This window comes from Diabrotica virgifera, chromosome 2 (genome assembly GCF_917563875.1).
Source record: "Diabrotica virgifera virgifera chromosome 2, PGI_DIABVI_V3a".
In the NCBI taxonomy this organism is placed as follows: Eukaryota; Metazoa; Arthropoda; class Insecta; order Coleoptera; family Chrysomelidae; genus Diabrotica; species Diabrotica virgifera.
This window is the reverse complement of record NC_065444.1, coordinates 113,350,801-113,370,668: the sequence shown is the minus strand read 5'-3', so window position 1 is coordinate 113,370,668 and position 19,868 is coordinate 113,350,801. Positions and strand designations below refer to the sequence as shown.

Genomic DNA, 19,868 nt, shown 5'->3' with positions numbered 1-19,868 from the left:
ATAGGAACGTTTGGTATTTCCGACGTTTATCTGTAATTTCCTTTTCTACTTCTTCATCCCACCAGTACGGTTTTATTCCTTTATGGTTTTCGTCACATTTCCCCAGTGCTTCTTCTGCTGCCGAATGAATGGACTTTTTGATGTGTTCGTAGTGTTCTTCGGTATTTTCAAAATTACCCCTTTCTAATTTTTCGTCTAAACGTTTTTTATACAGTAGCTTTACACTATCATGGTTTAGACTGTATAGATTGTACCGTACTTGTTTTATTAACTGATTTGACTCGATGTGCTCTTTTTCTTTTTCATATCTGTTTGGGAGTACCGCTTTAACTTTTAGCAGATGATGATCGGTGCCACATGATGGCCCTCTGGCTGCTCGCACATCTTGTATTTTAATTGCAGTTCTCTGTCTTACAACGCTATAATCTATTATAGATTTCAGATTTCTGGTCTGTTGTATCCAGGTGTACTTATCCATTTAATATTTTTAAATTATTTTGTGTGCATGTTGTTATTAATCTGGTTCCATTATCGTTTCTGGTATTTTCACCGTGTGCTCCTACCACTTTGTTGTTCAATTCCCATCCAATGCTATTGAAGTCTCCTAGAAGTATGATCTCCATAAATGTTCCTACTTTTATAATTTCATCGTTCAGTTGTTCGAAGAATTCATCTTTATTGTTGATCAATGCGTCCTCATTAATTCCATATACTCCTAGTATGGCTATTCTGCTTCAAATATATTAAATATCAAAAGAAAATACACAAGCTCTAACAGACAATACTTATTTATTACTATATTACAGAAAAAAATTAATAAAGTTGTATAATACAGATTTGTATATATATATATATGTATATATAAGTACATGTGCCATATGTAGAGCATTAGCGTGCTCCATTACATAAGAAAGAAATAATAAATACCAACATTCAAATAGCTTTTGCATTTGTTTAACATTTACAAAATCAATAGGATTGATATCATTCATAATTCGACTTCAAAGCCCTCATCATTACACACAGTGGTTGCAAATATGTGGCTATAATTTAGCACAATGTTGCAGCCTTTTATTATTAGGATTATTTTCCAAAATACTTAACAAACAAGTGAAATAATTTTTCAAAAAACATTGTTATTTACATTCAGTAAAACGTATGCTAGAAAGACTTCTAAGTATAAAAAAAACATAAATAATGTTTCACATGTAAAGAAAAAAACCTAGTCTGAATCTGTTCTCGAACTAAAATATCTAAATATATTATGAAGACAAGCTTACACGAAATATGTAATTAAACCCCTCTGTTAAACTATGCAACTATATAATTGCAAAATTGCAACATGAACATTTATGAAGATTAGAGCTATATTGTGCAATTCTCAGCTGAACTTACAACTGAGAATCAAGTTCACAAGATGTTACGTGTATCCTGTATTACTATATATGTATGAAACCTGGATCATGAAGGATAATATGACGAACAAATTAGAAATCTTTGAGATGTGGTCATATCATAGAATGCTTAAAATCTCATGGTTTCTACGCATTTCAAACATATAAGTCTTAAACAATAGGTTAAGGCGAAGGTGATTTAACGAAGATGATAAAATAGAGAAAACTTGAATATCTGGGGCATATAATGAGAGGTAGCAGATACTGGACACTGCAATTAATATTCAACGGAAAGATCGATGGAAAAAACGGAATATTTAGGAAGAAATATTTATGACTCCGAAACCTTCGTCAATGGACTGGCTTATCAAAATATGAATTGTTGCATGCAAAATCGAAAACAGTATCGGCAAATTGTCATGAAAGCTACTTACGTCTAAAATTTGGGCACGGTAATCAAATAAGTCAAACTATGATATTTACTATGTAGGGAATATCCATGGAAATTTGTCGATGATAAGACCCTATTGGGATTAAAGTTCGAACGGTTGTACAGGAATGGTACAAATCTTTTAATTATAAGATATAATAGTTAAACCATATGTTTATCTAAAAGTAGGTCGAGCTAGCAAGGTGTTGCGTTGTTTGCAAAGACGAAGGTGAAGTTTGGTATACTGTTATTAAAGACAAAAACACGACCTTGTATTAATAAAACATTTGATCCAAATTATATATCGAACAAAGGATATAAAAAGACAAAACAATTGATCAGTAGAGAGAATCGCGAATGTGTACTTAAAATAATATAATGTCCACGCAGCACTTAATTGGTTTAACGACAAATTGAATTTACGTAGTGTTTCACTTTATTAAAGCTCGGCTAATGGATTAAGTCCACAGTCAAGAAAACCAAGGACACACACACACACACACACACACACACACACACACTTTATTAAAGTATAAATGAGAATATCTGTTTTCCTGGGGAAAATGACACGAATTGGGAGGCATAGAAGAACCGATCCTTTACGTCCTTAAGGTCCAACACGACATGGCGATCCTGCCAGGAGTGGGTGGTTTGTGTAATAAGGAGGATGCAGTCTTTAGTAGAGAATATATATAAAGGACTAATTCTTGATCAAACACAATAATAAAACTAGGGTACTGTCGTGCAAAAGAAGAAGCATTGGATGTTTAATTAAAATCTTACATAAAAAATTTTTTCGTAGGACATAATTGACTATAAATCTTAACAAAAGAAAGATTAAAACCAGAACTAAATATACCTAACACATATTAAGTAACTAGCCATAAAAATGTGTTTATATTCTGCGATACGCTTTCGGACAGAGGGCTGATGAAAACTAACAAGATTATTCAAACAAATTCTGGAAATCACGATATATCACGAAAGCATGATATGTGTTTCATCACATTTACGATTATGACAGATATACGTAGTGTGTATAAAAAAAATGAGAACAGTAAGACTTTGACTTATTTTGCAAGTAATAATCTTTAATGGCTTTAAAAACAATAAATTTGTTTAAAATTTTGGAAAATAATCCACGTAACTAATAGTTATGAAAAAATGTAGATATAAGCAAGAAAATTACATAAATATACATTTATATAACAGAATATTGTCGACGTTGTTAATTTTTTGATTTCATTGTAATTTTCTGTACAAAATAAAAACAAACTATTTTTTTAAGTGAGTTTATTTAAATTTCGTTAGTTCTAAATATGATTAGTTGTGCTAGTTTCAAAACTGTAAAGGCGAACGGTAATATGATTTCCAAAACATATCACATGCCTCCATCTCCAAATAAAGATTTTTAGTACCGCTACTTTCATAAAAAAAACTTAATTCTTAATGGATTAGAAGTACTGCATGTGTACCAATGTTGAAATTTTTACGCATTAAATTTTCAATTTTTTTTAATCCAAAAAGCGAGGAATTGTCTAAACTACTTGACCGAATAGGGCTTATCAACGCTTCTTATTTGTTTCGGGCTTCTGTTATATGTCGTATATATTAATATTATACACGGATTATACAACATAATATGACCCAGGCCCGAAGCAAATGAAAAGCGTTGATAAACCCTCTACCCAAAAATTGTCAAATGTATATCCCCTTTCATAGGCAAAGCTTGACAAGTGACAAGTTTTGGATTATTTTAATTTTCTGTTTAAAGTGGAGTGTCTTTTATGTTTCAGATACTGGGACATAGAGGGCGGCAATAATCAAATGTCCATACTTCAAATAACTTTCCATTTTTAGTTACCGTTCCAAAATTTAAGGACGACAGGTCTAATGTAGTTACAGCGATCTATCAAAATTATCAAGCTAGCCGAATATTAAAAATAATCGCGCAATGTTTTTTTAATTGTCGAAAACAATTATCTGAACAGAAATATGTCAGCAAGTTAGCTTCTATTTTAGACAATAAAGCACTACATCAGTCAATAGTTCCTCGTTCACGTGGAGAATTCAAACATGGACGGATTAGTTTTAGCAGCTATTCAGCAGTATGAGCAAAAACGGCATCTACACAGAAAAACGTGAAAGCTTATCTACCAATATAGACATATCACGAAATATAACAATCATTGGGATGTCTAAAAAAACCTTTGTGTAAAACTTGTAAGTAAAATTTACTTTCAGAAAGCAGCTAGGGTGAATTGGTGTGAAGAATCTCTAGACTCTAGAGCACTTCAAGGGAAGCCAGAAAGTAAACACCAGTCGACAAAGAATTGTTACTACTGATTGATATAGGTACAACTACATCGCAGAGTTCGCAAGACAATCTCTAATTTTTGAAACAACAAAATGTTGGACCTAAACCTCATAGTCCTCCTTATAATTCCAAACTAAGACCTAAAGATTTTTTACTTTTCTACAATTAATCAAATAAATATAAGATAGATTACATAGATTATACGTCATCAAAATTATTCAACCAAGCTCTGGAAGACTTCTTTAAAAACTAGATTAGGTCAATCTAGATACATAATTGGACGTTACTTTAATATTCTACAATATGCTAACGACATTGTATTCAGTATCAGTGAAAACACACGAATTGCAAAGAATGATTGAAAGCCTGAATAGCGTGTAAGCAAAAATAGAGATCAAACTTACTTGAGGTAGATAGAATTAAAAGACTGACACATCAAAATAAGTTCAGATATTGAACTGATGTCCAAATAAATGCAAACCAAAAGGAATATTCATGTTAGATGGATTCAATTATTCAGGATAGACAAAAATAAAGAAAGATGGAAAGTTCTATGTTGAAAGACAGAAAAATGTATTTCTGATTAACTAGATAGATAGTATCGATTCCTGTCCAATTATTTCTCGGATTATAAATGAAAATGTCAATCCAAAATAGTATAATAAATAATAATTGTTACATTAGTAATAAATAATTGGGATTCAGTAACCTAACTGTAGGTTAGATTACTGAATCTCCAATTTAGTTGCTGTACTACAAATGATAATGTGGAGATGCAGCTTTGTATATAAAATGGAATGATTTTTTTTATTAGATAATTAAAAAATTATTAAAAACATGTATAAATCAAGTTATCCTAACGAAATACGGAAAAAATACTGTATAAAAAATGTTAGCTACTGTCCATAAAACAATATTAAAAAGCAGACAGTAAAACAAATAAACAAGACCTTACTGAATACGAGTTATTGTATTCTGGTTTATTCGTATGATAATGGAATGTGATAGGTTAAAAAGTTATGCTAAAATCCAAAACAAGTCCCCAAATCAAGCTAGTGGATTATACAAGAATGATCTCAGAAGCTTTTGACCTGGCATACACGCAATACAACTCAAGCAATAATAAAAACATTTTATACCTTTACAGTACAAAATTGCTAAATTTACCAATTAATCAAAGGTTCGATCACATCATTGTTGATAATCAATTGCAACTGAGCCAATTTTTCAAGTTACGTGTTTTAAAGTTGTGAAGTAATAGAACACAATACCGTCGGTATCTGCAGACGGTATGTGAGAAAACAATTCAAGTAGATATTGTTAGCCCTTTCCGGTAGCACATATCATAATCTCCATACACATTTTAGTGAAGAGGTGCATGGTGATTGCAGTGGATATATTGATAGACCAGAATAAAGTTAACAAAAAGTCTGAAAAATTAATTTTTTAAATATGTACTTTTAAATAAGAAATTTTATGTCTCATATGAGATATTAAAGATAATATAAAACACGTAACGTATACTGATAACAAGTTTACGACGAACTTTATTTATAATAATAATAATATATACATATTATAGTCCAGGACGCATCTGTTTTGAGATGGACGTTGAGAGGTGACTCATATTGTTTTGCAGAAATTGCTTCGAATTAACTCATATAATAATAATTGAGTTATCCTTCCACTCAAAAAGGTCCGGAACATTGTTTAAATAATCAAAATGTCAAAAATTAAAGGCAAAATTCGATTTTTTTCTTCGTTTTTTGATTATAACTTTAAAAGTATTCACTTCCGAGAAAAGTTGTACTGACATAAAAGTTGCGTAATTAAATTTCCTACAATATAGGATTAGCTTGAAATTTTAAAAATTGTCACCCTTGTTGCAAAATTGCAATAAATAGCGAAAAAAACATAAAAAAACAAGTACTCGCATTTTACGTTTTTCAACCATTTATGTTACACTTAGGACTTTGACATTTTACCCAGAAAAACTATATGATATCGTCAAACAATACTGAAAATTTCATTAAGATCGGTTTAATAGGTTTTGCAAAATAAATTTTGCAATCCAGCTTTCGCAAAAAAAAATTCATTTTTTCAAAATGTTGCAGGACTGAAAATGAAGCAGATAACAAGTTGAAAAAATTTTTACGTATAGAAGAATACTGTACCTTTCATTTGTAATTTGGAAAATTAAAATCGGGTAACTACCACGGCGTCAGGTTGAATAAACATTAATTTTTGGTGCTACGCGCAGGACAGCGGTGTTCGATTCACACAAGTTGATTTCTACCAAAATTTCTTCCAATCTTTACCTAATATTTTATTTTCTTATTCCATATTTTGTTGTGTTTTAATATCTTAATTCCACAAAAATGAAACTAATTTGATTATTGTTTGTGAAATATTGTTTAAACAAATGCATATGTTTAAAAATAATAAACTTTTATCTCTAAGTTAAAATATATGAACAAAGAAAATTTTTGCTAAAAAAAGTGTTATTTCAAAGGACAGAGTATGTGTTTTTATTTTGCAATAAACAAATTTATTTATTTATATCGAAATATACTAAAAATTAAAATTTATCAATCATTATCAAAGGTCATTGTATTGCCCAATCAGAGCAAACGTATCCGCTGTCCTGCGCGTAGCACCAAAAATTAATGTTTATTTAAAAAAAATTCCTGACTTCGTGGTAGTAAATCGATTTTAATTTTGTAAATTGAAAATGAAAGGTACAGTATTCTTCTATATTCAAAACAAAATTCAACTTGCTGTCTGCTTTATTTTCAGCCCTGAAACATTTTTGAAAAATTGATTTTTTTGCGAAAGCTGGATTGCAAAATTTATTTTGCAAAATCTGTTAAACCGATCTTAATGTTTACAATATTGTTTTACTATATCAAAAAGTTTTTCTGGGTGAAATATGAAGGTCCGAAGTGTAGCATAAATGGTTGAGAAACGTAAAATAATTCGAGTACTTGTTTTTTTTATGTTTTTTCGCAATTACTGCTATTTTGCAACAAGAGTGACAATTATTTAAACAATGTTCCGAACCTTTTTCAGTGGGAGGATAACTCAAATATTATTATATGAGTTATTTTCAAGCAATTCCTGCAAAAAAAATATGAGTCACCTCTCAACATCCAAATGTACTAATATTTTTACAGATGCGCCCTGGTCTAATATAGAATACGCTCCGTCTATCAGATGTTGCCAAAGATAAATTTGAATAGCATGGACACAGAAGAAAACGAACAAGGAGGTACTACGAGAAATGGGCAAAGAATACGAAATAATAAACACAATAAAAATAAGAAAGTTACAAGATCTGGGACCTGTAGATACTGATATAAAATGCCAAAGACTGATAATACAGTGAAAGATAAGATGAGGAAGGAGTATAGGAAGAAGGAGGGTGTCATGATTGACAATTTTAAGGGACTAGTTTAAATGCAGTTCTATAGAATCTTCAGAGCAGCGGTAGATAGAGTAAACATAGTGATGATAATCAACATCCGATTGGGAGACGGCACTTAAGGAAGAAAAACAACAAAGACTTTTCCTTCGTGTTGTATTGAGGCAGTAAACAAATTACGGAAGGTTTGCTTCTAAGCTTATTCACTTTGCATTAAATGGGGATTACATATCTGGATGCTGATTATTTTGTTAAAATGTAGTTTATTCTAGGACAGTATATAACTACTGACATAAGCGTCAGAGCTGAAACTAGGTATGGCTAGTGTCTCGATAAAATGTGTATCCCAAAATACTGATACCATGCATGATAGAGTTATGTAAGCTGTACTTCAAATTTCTAGTCTTCAACCTTTAACTCTTTCAGGAGGAGACATGCGACTTTCAGGGACAAGTGGGCAGGATTAGAGAAAATCACTGTATATGTTTCAAAATATTTTAGAAAACGGTACCTTAATTCTATTATAAAGTCATTTGTATTTGAGTAGTATCGGTACATGTTTAGTTTAGTTTAGAGTGGCAGTCAACAGGATCCGAATTGCCATGATGATTTCCAACCTTCGATAGAAGATGGAACTTAAAGAAGAAGTATCGGTAACTTAATAATAATTAAAAGTACAATAAATTAAAATTTATTAAAAAAATATCCAAAAATGATATTCCACATCCTACCAGACTGAAAACAATGGGAACCGTCTCTGGTAACACCTCCGAGGCTTCTACAATTTGCAAGCCACAACGGATGCTGAGACTAAAGAAGATGAGGGAGTTTTACAATTTATAATTCACGTCCCATCTGCTCAGCGCGGTAAAATTCCAACGAGAATGGTTCCCTTCGTACTCAAATCAGAGTAAACATGTAAATCGAAGATGAATAACCATGTTCAATTTCGTTGCAACACGAAACTACAGCCGCATCATTATTCCAGTTCAATCAGAGAGTGCAGCAAGCACATCTACCGGTTTCTAAACTTATTAGTCTCTTATCAGGAGGTACATATGCTGCTCTCTCTGTCCCAACTAGGACAAACCCCGGCGTACAGTCACGGATTGCAACGAACGAAATGGCAAGGATGCCCTAGCGGCAACTGAGAGCGTCAGAAAGAGCAGCATATGTGCCTCCTGATGAGAGACTAATAAGTTTCGGAACCGGTAGAGATGCTTGCTGCACTCTCTGATTGAACTGGAATAGTGATGCGACTGTAGTTTCGTGTTGCAACGAAATTGAAAATGGTCATTCATCTTGGATTTATATGTTTACTCTTGATTGGAGTACGAAGGGAACCATTCTCGTTGGAACTTTACCGCGCTGAGCAGATGGGACGGGAATTATAAATTGTAAAATTCCCTCATCTTACTTGGTCTCAGCATCCGTTATAGCTTGCAAATTGTAAAAGTCTCGGAGGTGTTACCAGAGAAGGTTCCCATTGTTTTCAGTCTGGTAGGATGTAGAATAATGTGCTATTAGATTGAAAACTTAGTTTTTTGCTAGCAGTTGCCGCTAGGGCATCCCTGCCATTTCGTTCGTTGCAATCCGTAACTGCACGCCGGGGTTTGTCCTAGTTGGGTCATAGAGAGCAGCATATGTGCCTCCTGATGAGAGACTAATAAGTTTCGAAACCGGTAGAGGTGCTTGCTGCACTCTCTGATTGAACTGGAATAATGATGAGGCTGTAGTTTCGTGTTGCAACGAAATTGAAAATGGTTATTCATTTTTGATAAAATTTATTAATTTCTACCTGGGCCGAAAACGTAACCACATCATTCAAATACAAATGACTTTGTAATAAGCTTAAGATTAAGGTTTTCTAAAATTATTTGTTACATACTATACCACTGCCCATTTCAGTGAATTTTTTTGTGGTAAATTGTGGGTAACGTCGCCCCTAAAAGAGTTAAATGGAAGTTTTATTTACATTTTATTTGATGGCTGTCAAACAAATAATTATCAAGATAGCACCTTTAATTTTTTGACGTTCTTAAGTTTTATCAAATGATAAACGTCTTGTAAATGTCAGGCAAAGGATTTCTTAGACTTTCTTGTAAAAATTTACAAATCAGTTTACAAATGGATCAAAGTAATATGAGTATATCGTCCCTGCCATTTCCAACTATCGAATGTGAAAAGTGGTACTTTTCAGGAGAGCAAAATAACTCTTTTTTAGAGACTCCTAAATCAGCGCATTGACAAATGGGAAATTCTTTATATTTTTTGTATGTAATGTTTAATCCTTGTTAGGTTGATAACTGATAACAAATTTGAACTGCTTATTATTTTTTTCTTTCCAAAAAATCACATTCGTTACTTTGCTTTTTGTATTAATCAAAAATTTGTTTCCGCCCGATGATTAAAAGTAGCGAATGTATAATAGCGAATAACTATAATCAAGTAATGAAAATCCATTAAAATGAAATCAAAAACTGCCGCACAAGAATTTCTTGGAAGCGATACTGAAACAAAATTCGCACAAATTGTAAGCACGTGTATTTTATTCTTCTTAGCAGTTTAGCATTTTCGACAGTTTACAGATTATAATTGAATAACTGTTGAAGAAATTACAACACAAACTAACGAATGTGACACATTCGACATTTAGCGTTGTACAAATATACCTTTAGTTATATTTATACAAAAAAAAGTATCGAATATAACCATTTTCGTCAGTTTGCAGTCAATCTAATAAAAAAATGTTCATATTCGATGGTTTAAACAGCATATTTCCCGCGCTCCTAATCAAGCTACAATAACGAGAATTTACCATAAGATGTATCACGTATAATGCGAGGGCAAGGTATCGAATCTGAAAAACTCGATTTTTCACATTCGATAGTTGGAAATGGCAGGGACTATAATATGATTAAACTAACTGATGTTTATCTTATAGTTGTACATAATGTTTTTTGTTAATAATCGATGTTTGGATCCCCATTCTACTTAAAAATATTGACAGTTTCAGATAAAAATACTTATTTACCAGTATTTGCCACTCTAGTGGCACAAAATGGCAGTGAATTATTTTGCAAACTAAGACATGTAAGTTAACATTTTTTATACAGCATCTCAATTAAACTTAACTTAGCACGATTGCAATTGCAATTAAAAATGCGCATTCTGAATAACTCTTCAGCCTTTCACTAGTTATAAGTACCTAGGTATTATTCTAAATTGACCAGTGCTGCGATTTTGTCGAAAAGACTACGTTATTTCGTTTTAAGTACATAGAACATTGTTTGTGCATAGCTTTTCAAAAAATCGGCAGGTGTAAGTATAATATTAAGTATGTCTAATTCGTTCCCCTATTTTGTAAAAGGTCTATCTTAAGTATAGTTTCTCTCTAACAATAACCTGAGACTTTCGATAAAGATAAATCCAAGGTTGTTTAAACTAACTAAAAGCTGTTTTCTAAATATCAAATTCATATACGGTTTTCTAACATTCCTAGTTCAAAATAAGAAAAGATAAGACAAAGTAGCTACTGATGACGTATCGTGAAAGAAATGGGAGTAGAAATAGTATAATGAACGATACAAAATAAACCTATGACTACAAACACATTGTTTTTAGAAGTATATTAGGCTTAAAACTTATAGTTTGGTATATTTTAGAGCCAATCTCTAACTTATGTAGTAGAATTTTTGTAATATAATTGGGAGATAGACTAGGGATATGGTTGACTCTATGGGATATATTGCCCATCGATGATTGATTTTGATTTCAAACAAATTCTGTCTTTACTTATCTACACTTGTCTTTGAATGGATCAGAGTTGCTACTGGCGATATATCTCAGAAGTGACATTTATCTAATACTCAGAGTCAGAGCCTTAATATTAAGTACAAGACAACACAAAATGAATTTACCAAAATAAGTAAATCAATTACAAAACATTAAATTAACAGGAGCACTTTCAAATTTCTGTATCATTAATAACTTAGCCAAAAACTATTGCCTTGAAATATACCTTAAAATATAATAAACATGTATGTGGTGCATTGTGGCTAAACAATAAAATTTTGTCCTCGTAGTACAGTTATTCAGTCGTGTCATGGATGACCGAAGTTAACTTTAACGTTTGAGTTAAAGTTAAGATAACTCTCAGGAATAACGATGCCCTTAACTATTTAGGTAAAATTCGGTGTGATGTATCGGTCAGAGTTATGAGGTAGTTATTTGATGAACGTTATTTTAGAAATAAGGTTTGAGGAAAAAATGTTGAAGTAACAAAGAGAACCTTATGTAGAAATAGTACAAGTTGGAGTGAGCGCGAGAGATAGTTCGGAACATAGTAGATGACCGTGAAAGTAAATCCCCATCGTCGGCCACCGTCGATGACCGAACAGTGCCGAACAGCAAACAGCTGTTCGGGAAATTTTTCTAAGCAGAAATTGTAGTGGGATTTTTTGGGGGCGGAAAATTACGGAGTATTTTAAGGGGTCATGGTAAATTAAATTTGCGAATATACATAGAACTGCGTATATTATACCGGTGATTATACTCCCATAAAATGAAGACCATAGGAACGATTAATTATTTCCAGGGCCCTCGTTGATAAGTAGTATAATTTTGGTGTACTGTTCTCTTCATTTGACAACTAATTACTAACTTATTAAAATGCGGCAAAATTTTAAATGTGGGGTATTTGAGCTTCAATTTGAGGGAATTTCAGTTTCTAAGTGGGGGATTTATAAAATATCATCTGGCAACTCTGGATAGAAAGCTCAGTAGATACTTAAAATAAAATTTCAACTTGTATCTCTCGATTTGATTTTTGTATCATTTTTAAAATTGTATTACCCTTCTATTCTTATTTATTAAATTATTAGCTTCTAAATTCACTTGATTTCTGTCTAAAAACAAGTCAAAAGATGAATCTAACCTTACATATCCTTACTTAACTACAAAGTTATCTCATAACTTGAGGTTTAACGTCGCGTTATAAAGTGACAGTTGATATACCAGATAACTCAAGAACTGTCAAGAAATAACGCAAGTAGTTAAGTTAAGTATGATACATCACACCAATTCGAGGATTATAACATAACTACAGGATAACTTTACGTTAACGATAACTTCGGTCATCCATCACACCGCTGATTGAATGGTATATTTTAAAATTATATTGAAAAATATATCGAGAGTCTCAAAAAACTGTAGTGAGTCAGAGTTATGATTTTTCTCAGGGAACGCCCCATATTTTATTGCATTTTTGCATTTTTAGATGATGAGTCAAAAATTAAATAATCTTTATTATGTATCACATAACCAAACATATATTTTGATTCGGGAGATATTTTGATTTTTCTTAAATTGCATAGCCTAAGGAAAAATTGTCTTACAATGAAACCAGTAAATGTAGCCAAATTCAGTTTTAGTTATAAATAATAAATTCACAAAAGAAATATTTTTAGTTATCTGGAAATACACAGGGCATTCACAATAGTACACTCACTTGAAACTCTGTTGACTTTTAAATTAAATATCATCTATGTGCTCCCTTATAAATAAGAATTTGCAGAAGCACTAATTTCATATCAAATTTTTTTACGACAATAACCATTTTTTAAGTATTGAAATTACCCTGTATGGAGCTACTAGATGTAAAGCGTACATAGGAAATGCTACGATAGAGGTCTCAGAGAAGGTGACTGGGAGAATAGAGTGCTGTGAAGGACGAAAACAGCAAACTTATAATTGGAAAAAGCAGAAGAAGAAGAAGAAGAAAATCATTCTTATGTTAGTATGTAGTAACAAAAAAAATGAAATATTCTGAGCAAGTAAAAGATGCTTTAAATAATCGAAGAATGTTCTGAAAATTGGTAATTGGCAGAAATAATAAATAATATGCAAAAATGAGCGGTAGAAATGGGAGGAATCCCCCCTCCCCATCCCCCTTCAACAAGATCCAAAATTAAAGAACAAAATTTTTGAAACAACAATGTATTGGCTGACATGAAACTTAAACCGTAGACAATTCAAAATTCAACCCAATAAACCCGCTAGATAAGAAAATTAAGAGAACCTAATGCAAGTTATTTTCTGCGTAATGCATATAAGTTATAAGTTGTCTTTTGGTTGGTGTTGTACTAATCGTACTAGGATTTGTTATTAAAAATAAAATACTATTCCACATTCATAATCAAGATGCAGTAGAAGTAAACAAACCGAGACACGTTAACTGTTACAAGGAGCACTCCTGAACCATGATTTACAATGTATAAAATTTGTAAATCATCATATGTGATTTACAATGTATACACATTTTAAATCATGATTCAGGAGTGCCCCTGGTAACAGTTAACGTGTCTCGGTTTGTTTACTTCTACTGCATCTTGAGTGTGAATGTAGAGTAGTAGTTGAATTATCTAAGGATATTTCAAAACTTCATGGAACCTTGGAATACGCATGCCCGAAAAAAAGTCGTCGGAATTGGTCATAAATCGATTTTCATGCAGGAATTATAGGCTAAAGTTAAGAAATTTTAGAGTTATTTAGATGTTCGTACATATTTGCGATTTTTAGAACACATTCCACTGAGTATTATTCAAAATTTAGGATGGAGTTGGATGATGCAGCACATTTTTTATTAATACGAAAACGTATTTAAATACAAATGAATATAAAGTTTGCGAGCACGTGGCTGAGGAGAGAAAAACCTGTTAAGTTTTCACTTCGACACTTCGGATTGATATTTTTATGGGGTTATGTATGTAAAAATATGATTTAGTAGCCACTCACACAATACAACAAAATATGAAAAAAAATGGAATGAGAGACGTACTTTAGACAATAACACCAAGTATGTTCTGTAATGTGAGAGAGTCTTAAAAAAAGTAACACTTATTTAAGAAGACTCCAATATAATGGTGATGTGACCTTGTGTATATGATTGGTTTGTGACGAAGTTCCTAATTATACAGGCATGTGAAAGTAATAATAATAATAATTGATTCAAATTTAATGTGCACTCATAATTGCCTACTTTATATACTGCACGTTTGTGTTGCACCCATCCTTGATAATGCATGTGAAAAAATAGTATCTTCACTATACACCATGTAGTATCAATATGATCGATTTGAATGATAAGTTGAAGATAATCATTTACTCAGTAAATTTGCTGAGATTATGCAATGAACTAAAAATGCATTGACGAATCTAATTGTTTTGCCAAGTTTTACATTAAATTAGGATTTTAAATTGCAAATTTGGAAATAAATTTATTTTTTATGGACTATAAATATCAATTTGTTGGGTATGGAAAGGTATAGGTAGTGGATTAGCTATAGTTTAGCGTTTAGCAGGAACAACATTCAAAATATTTACTGTAAGTGCAGAACAAAAGAGAGATTATGAGATATGAGATTATGAGATATAAAAATTTATTCTGAGAATGGAATTATGAAATTAATATTAAAAAATTTAAGGTACTGTACTAAATTTACAATCAAGATGCAGTAGAAATAAACAAATCAAGACACTTTAAATGTTACTAGGAGCACTCCTGAATCATAATTTAAAATGTATATATATTGTAAATCCCCAATCATGATTACCAAAGTTTATAGATTGTAAATTATGATTCGGGAGTGCTGCTAGTAGCATTTAACGTATCTTGGTTTGTTTATTTCTACTGCATCTCGATTGTAAATTTAGTATAGTACACTTTAGAAGACCAAAAATTAGCATTTTTTTCAAGAATTTTTTTCTCAGAACCTTTATTAAAAATGAACATAAAACTTTTTTCATATTAATATCTAACTCTTAGAGAGTACAAAAAATATCTTTTTTTTTTATTTATGCACGTAGGTACAATAATATTATAGAGGGTTAAGGAAGAATTCTTACGTGACAATTGACCACAATTTGACCAAAAAATAAAAAATTAATATTTTTTAACCACGAAAAACTAAAGAAAAAAGGATGATTTTTTCACAATTTTTTTTTAATTTCCGTAAAATTTTCGGAATTTTCCACTAACGGTGGTAAATTGTCACGTAGAAAACCTTCCTTTTTCAAATGCCGTCCGATTTTTTTGTTTCAGAGATCCCAATCCTGAGATTAACCGTCCGCCATTGGAACTATTTTTTTTTTCGAGACCTCGACTTTGGCGCCCTTTACAGTATTGGTGTACGTGCACAAATGAAAAAATATATATTTTTTGTATTCTCTAAGAGTTAGATATTAATATGTAAAAAGTTTTATGTTCATTTTTAATAAAGGTTCTGAGAAAAAATCTTGAAAAATGCTTATTTTTGGTCTTCTAAAGTGTACTAGTACCTTAATACAAAAACATACAGATAGGAGGACCTATATCCAATGTTTGTAGACATAAAGTCAACTTTGTTTATGACAATCCTAGTTATAAATAAATGGGGAAAAGCGTAGAAATGTTGATAAAAGGCATGAAAATAGTGCGAACCTTAAACGTGACAACACATTTTGAATTCGATATTAAGAAAAACGCATTGATTAAACAACACTCAAACACTGAACAATATCTTGATAAATCTCAAATAATCATTGGTATACCACGATTGAGCTGCCTATTTTTTGATACACGTGTATAAATTTATATAATAGGTAGTTCAAAATCTAGTTACATAGATTATAAAGATATTTTCAGACTTTTTAAGAGAATATAAACAACACCGGTATAGTACACTAATATGCAGATATATTTCATTAATTTTCCAAGATATTGTGATAGGAATAGTAGAAAGAGTAGTAAATGATTATCATAATCAAACATTCATACATCATCATCACGTAGCGCTACAACCCTGGATGGGTCCTGGCTGACTGTACAACTTTCTTCCAATTTGTTCGGTTTCCCATCAACCTAGGGTCAAATGGAATGTTCATTTTCCGGAGATCTGCTTGGATGTTATTTCTCCATCGCATTCTGGGACGTCAGAGTGGTCTTTTGCCTGTAGGAATCTCCTCCCATACCAGTCTTACAAATCTCTCGTTATGAAGTCTGTGCACGTGGTCTGTCCATCTTATAGTCCAAGAGGCAGTGCTGAAAAATCTCTTTGAATTTACTAAAGCTAGATTTTTCACAGTTATTTACTGTGATTGTGTAGAGAAACTTAGAACAGGGGTTACTAAGAGGGTACCAAAGTTGCTTTCCTACGAAGGTAATTAAATCCATTTACTAAGGCTGAAAATCAGTACACACATTCTAAATTGAATATAAATAAAAGTTATTATAGTCGGTCAGCTGTATGACGGGACAGAGGCGGTCGGTCAGCCCCAATGAATGTATAGGGTTATTCACTATATTTTGACCCCCTTGTAAATTGCTTTATTTACAGAATTAGAAAAAAATGTAATATACAAAAGTTATTCGATTTTTAAATTATGATTTTTTGACATATATATTGTACTAGTGACGTCATCAATTTGGGCGTGATGACGTAATCGACTATTTTTTTAAATGGGAATAGGGGTCGAGTGCTAGCTCATTTGAAAGGTTATTCAATTCCCTATTCAGTAATATAAACATTAACATGATTAACTATACAGGGTGTCCAAAAATTTTTTTATTAAATTGTTTAATTAATAATTCAAAAAAATTTTTGGACATCCTGTATAAATAATGATCTTAATGTTTATAGTACTGTATAGAGAATTGAATAACCTTTCAAATGAGCTAGCACACGACCCCTATTCTCATTTAAAAAAATAGTCGATTACTTCATCACGCCCAGATGGATGACGTCACTAGTACGATATATGTCAAAAAATCATAATTTAAAAATCGAAAAACTTTTGTATTTTACATTTTTTTCTAATTCAGTAAATAAAGCAGTTTACAAGGGGGTCAAAATATAGTGAATAACCCTGTACATTCATTGGGCTGACCGACCGGCTCTGTCCCATCATACAGCTGACCGACTATAATAACTTTTATTTATATTCAATTTAGAATGTGTGTACTGATTTTCAGCCTTAGTAAATGGATTTAATTACCTTCGTAGAAAAGCAACTTTGATACCCTCTCAGTAACCCCTGTTCTACGTTTCGCTTGACCGACTGCAGTATGATTCTCTACACAATCACAGTAATCAACTGTGAAAAATCTAGCTTTAGTAAATTCAAAGAGATTTTTCAGCGCTGCCTCTCCGTCTATTAGTCGCTGCGATTTAATTTATTGGACAATATCGGTGTCATTGTAGAGTTCTTAATTCGATGTTGGTTCTGATCCTATACTGGTTTGTGTTAATGTCGTGGTGAGGTCCAAACATTTTTCGGTCGAGCTTTTCTTCGTTTGATTTGGTCATGGTCCACGTTTCGCATCCATATGTTAGTACTGGTCTGACGATGGATTTATACATTTTAATCTTGGATTCATACACCAAAAACCAAAAGTTTAATGAAAATCAGTAATATGTCAACATTATGTTGTATAGTATTTGTTATAAACTCATATCGTATATGTATAGTATTTAGTCTTTAATTTTTAGGAAAAATTATGGTATATATATCTGCATATTACATTACATACACTAAAATATAAAAGTCTTTAATCTGTCTTAAACCTGATATTCTTCTTCAAATATAATCATCACATATGCAAGCTTCTTTTATTGATATAGCACATTACGCATTATTTTGACTTTTTTATTTTAAAAAATGTTAAAATTATGTGGCCGCTTCCCTACAACTTAAGTCTAAAACGATATTACATAATCTCTTTCGCATACATAACGTATTTAATCAAAAGTGGCATCACTGTAAATTTTACAAAGATATGCGTATTTAATAATTACTATCTAAGTTATAACATTTTTTAAAACAAAAAAGTCAGTTACAAAGATGTTTTTCTATACTACCTAATTTCTCTGTCACTCCCCATACTATATCATCCCCCACTATGTACACATTGCACAGACTAGTCCTGGCAAAATTTAACCACCTTAAAATTTAAAAGTAGTTAAAAAATATTGGAATGAATCACATCTTTTAGACGCAATAGATAAAAATGCAGTGCGATACAATTTATCATTGTATACTTCTACCACCACATTTTTACCAATAATGCAAAATCAGATATAAAATATAAATAAAAATATTCGTAAAACTCAACAAAAATCTTTATCAGTTAACAATCTGACATCTAGGACCAGCCTATGATGAAATGTCAAAGTTCAATTTAAAAGATTAACAAGCTTCACATAAGCTGCTCCTACAGTCATAAAAACAACAAAATGTGAAGACTACAGCTGTATTTGGAACGCTTTAGGTGTAGTACTGCTTGTTAGAAATGGATTAGTACTATTTGTTCCTTGTCTAGCTGCCATCTCAGCCCATTCAGCGTCAAATGGGTCTGCTCTAGTACTCTGAAAAGAGTCTGATCCAGTATCTAACGACACAGCTCTCGACTGTGCTTTAAATGATGGTGTACGTCTTGGAGTAGAACCATCTACTTTTCCTAACGTAGGGGAGGAAGACTTAACCATTTCCAACCACTGTTCAGGCTTTGGAAGGGTAGAGGTTGAAGATGTAGAAGTATTAACCTCATTTTTAGGACTAAAGTTGAGATTGACTGGTGTAAACACATTAGGAGAAGCCCTACTAAAACTGTTATTTATCGTGGTTACGTTAACATTGAGCGTGTTCTGATTCACAGAACTTTGATTGTTAAAGTTGAAATCATCAGACCCGCTGTGCGTCAATTGGCTTAAGCCCTGGCTAAGTTGCTGGCATAACGCAGTCACAGAATCGCCAGGTGAGACTTCTGGTATTGGTGAAACTGGAGGCTTTCCATTGGCGGTGGGTGAAGTTGGCGACTTGTAGGAATTTAAACGGGCGGTATTACTCGGGAGATCGTTGACCCGAAGTGACATCTGACGTTTAAATGGGGAACTTTCACCTAGCGTGCTGAAACTGTAAATTAACTAAATTAATTTTTTTCCAAAACACGAATTAAGATGCATGAACTCATAGACCCAGTGACACTTAACAGAAGCAAGGTGACAATATCACCAAAAGCTGTTTAAGCAAGCCGTAGAGGATGTGCTCAAGAAACTAAATTGACAAGAAAAGCACATGCATAGTGACTTAGAATGAACTATTAGAGCACAAAGACAATGAGTAAACATCTCAGAGAATAGAGAGATATCGAAACCCTATTTAACATCGTCCTTTAATAAAAGATCCTTTATTTTGACATAAATAACCATGCTTATATGTCAAAAGTGTCAAAATAAAGGATCTTTTATTACCAAACGACGGTTTCGATAT

General features: G+C 32.1%; 1 protein-coding gene across 2 annotated transcripts in view; it reads right to left on the bottom strand.

The window, feature by feature from the left end:
- Nucleotides 1–772: 772 nt before the first annotated feature.
- Nucleotides 773–19,868, bottom strand: part of LOC126880193 (protein numb) — a 312,580-nt gene continuing 293,484 nt past the window's right edge. For both annotated transcript variants that reach the window (XM_050643972.1, XM_050643971.1), the window contains exon 5: nt 773–19,511. In XM_050643972.1, coding sequence (XP_050499929.1) covers nt 18,842–19,511 — 670 coding nt within the window. In that variant the 3' untranslated portion in view covers nt 773–18,841. The remainder of the gene's footprint in view (nt 19,512–19,868) is intronic.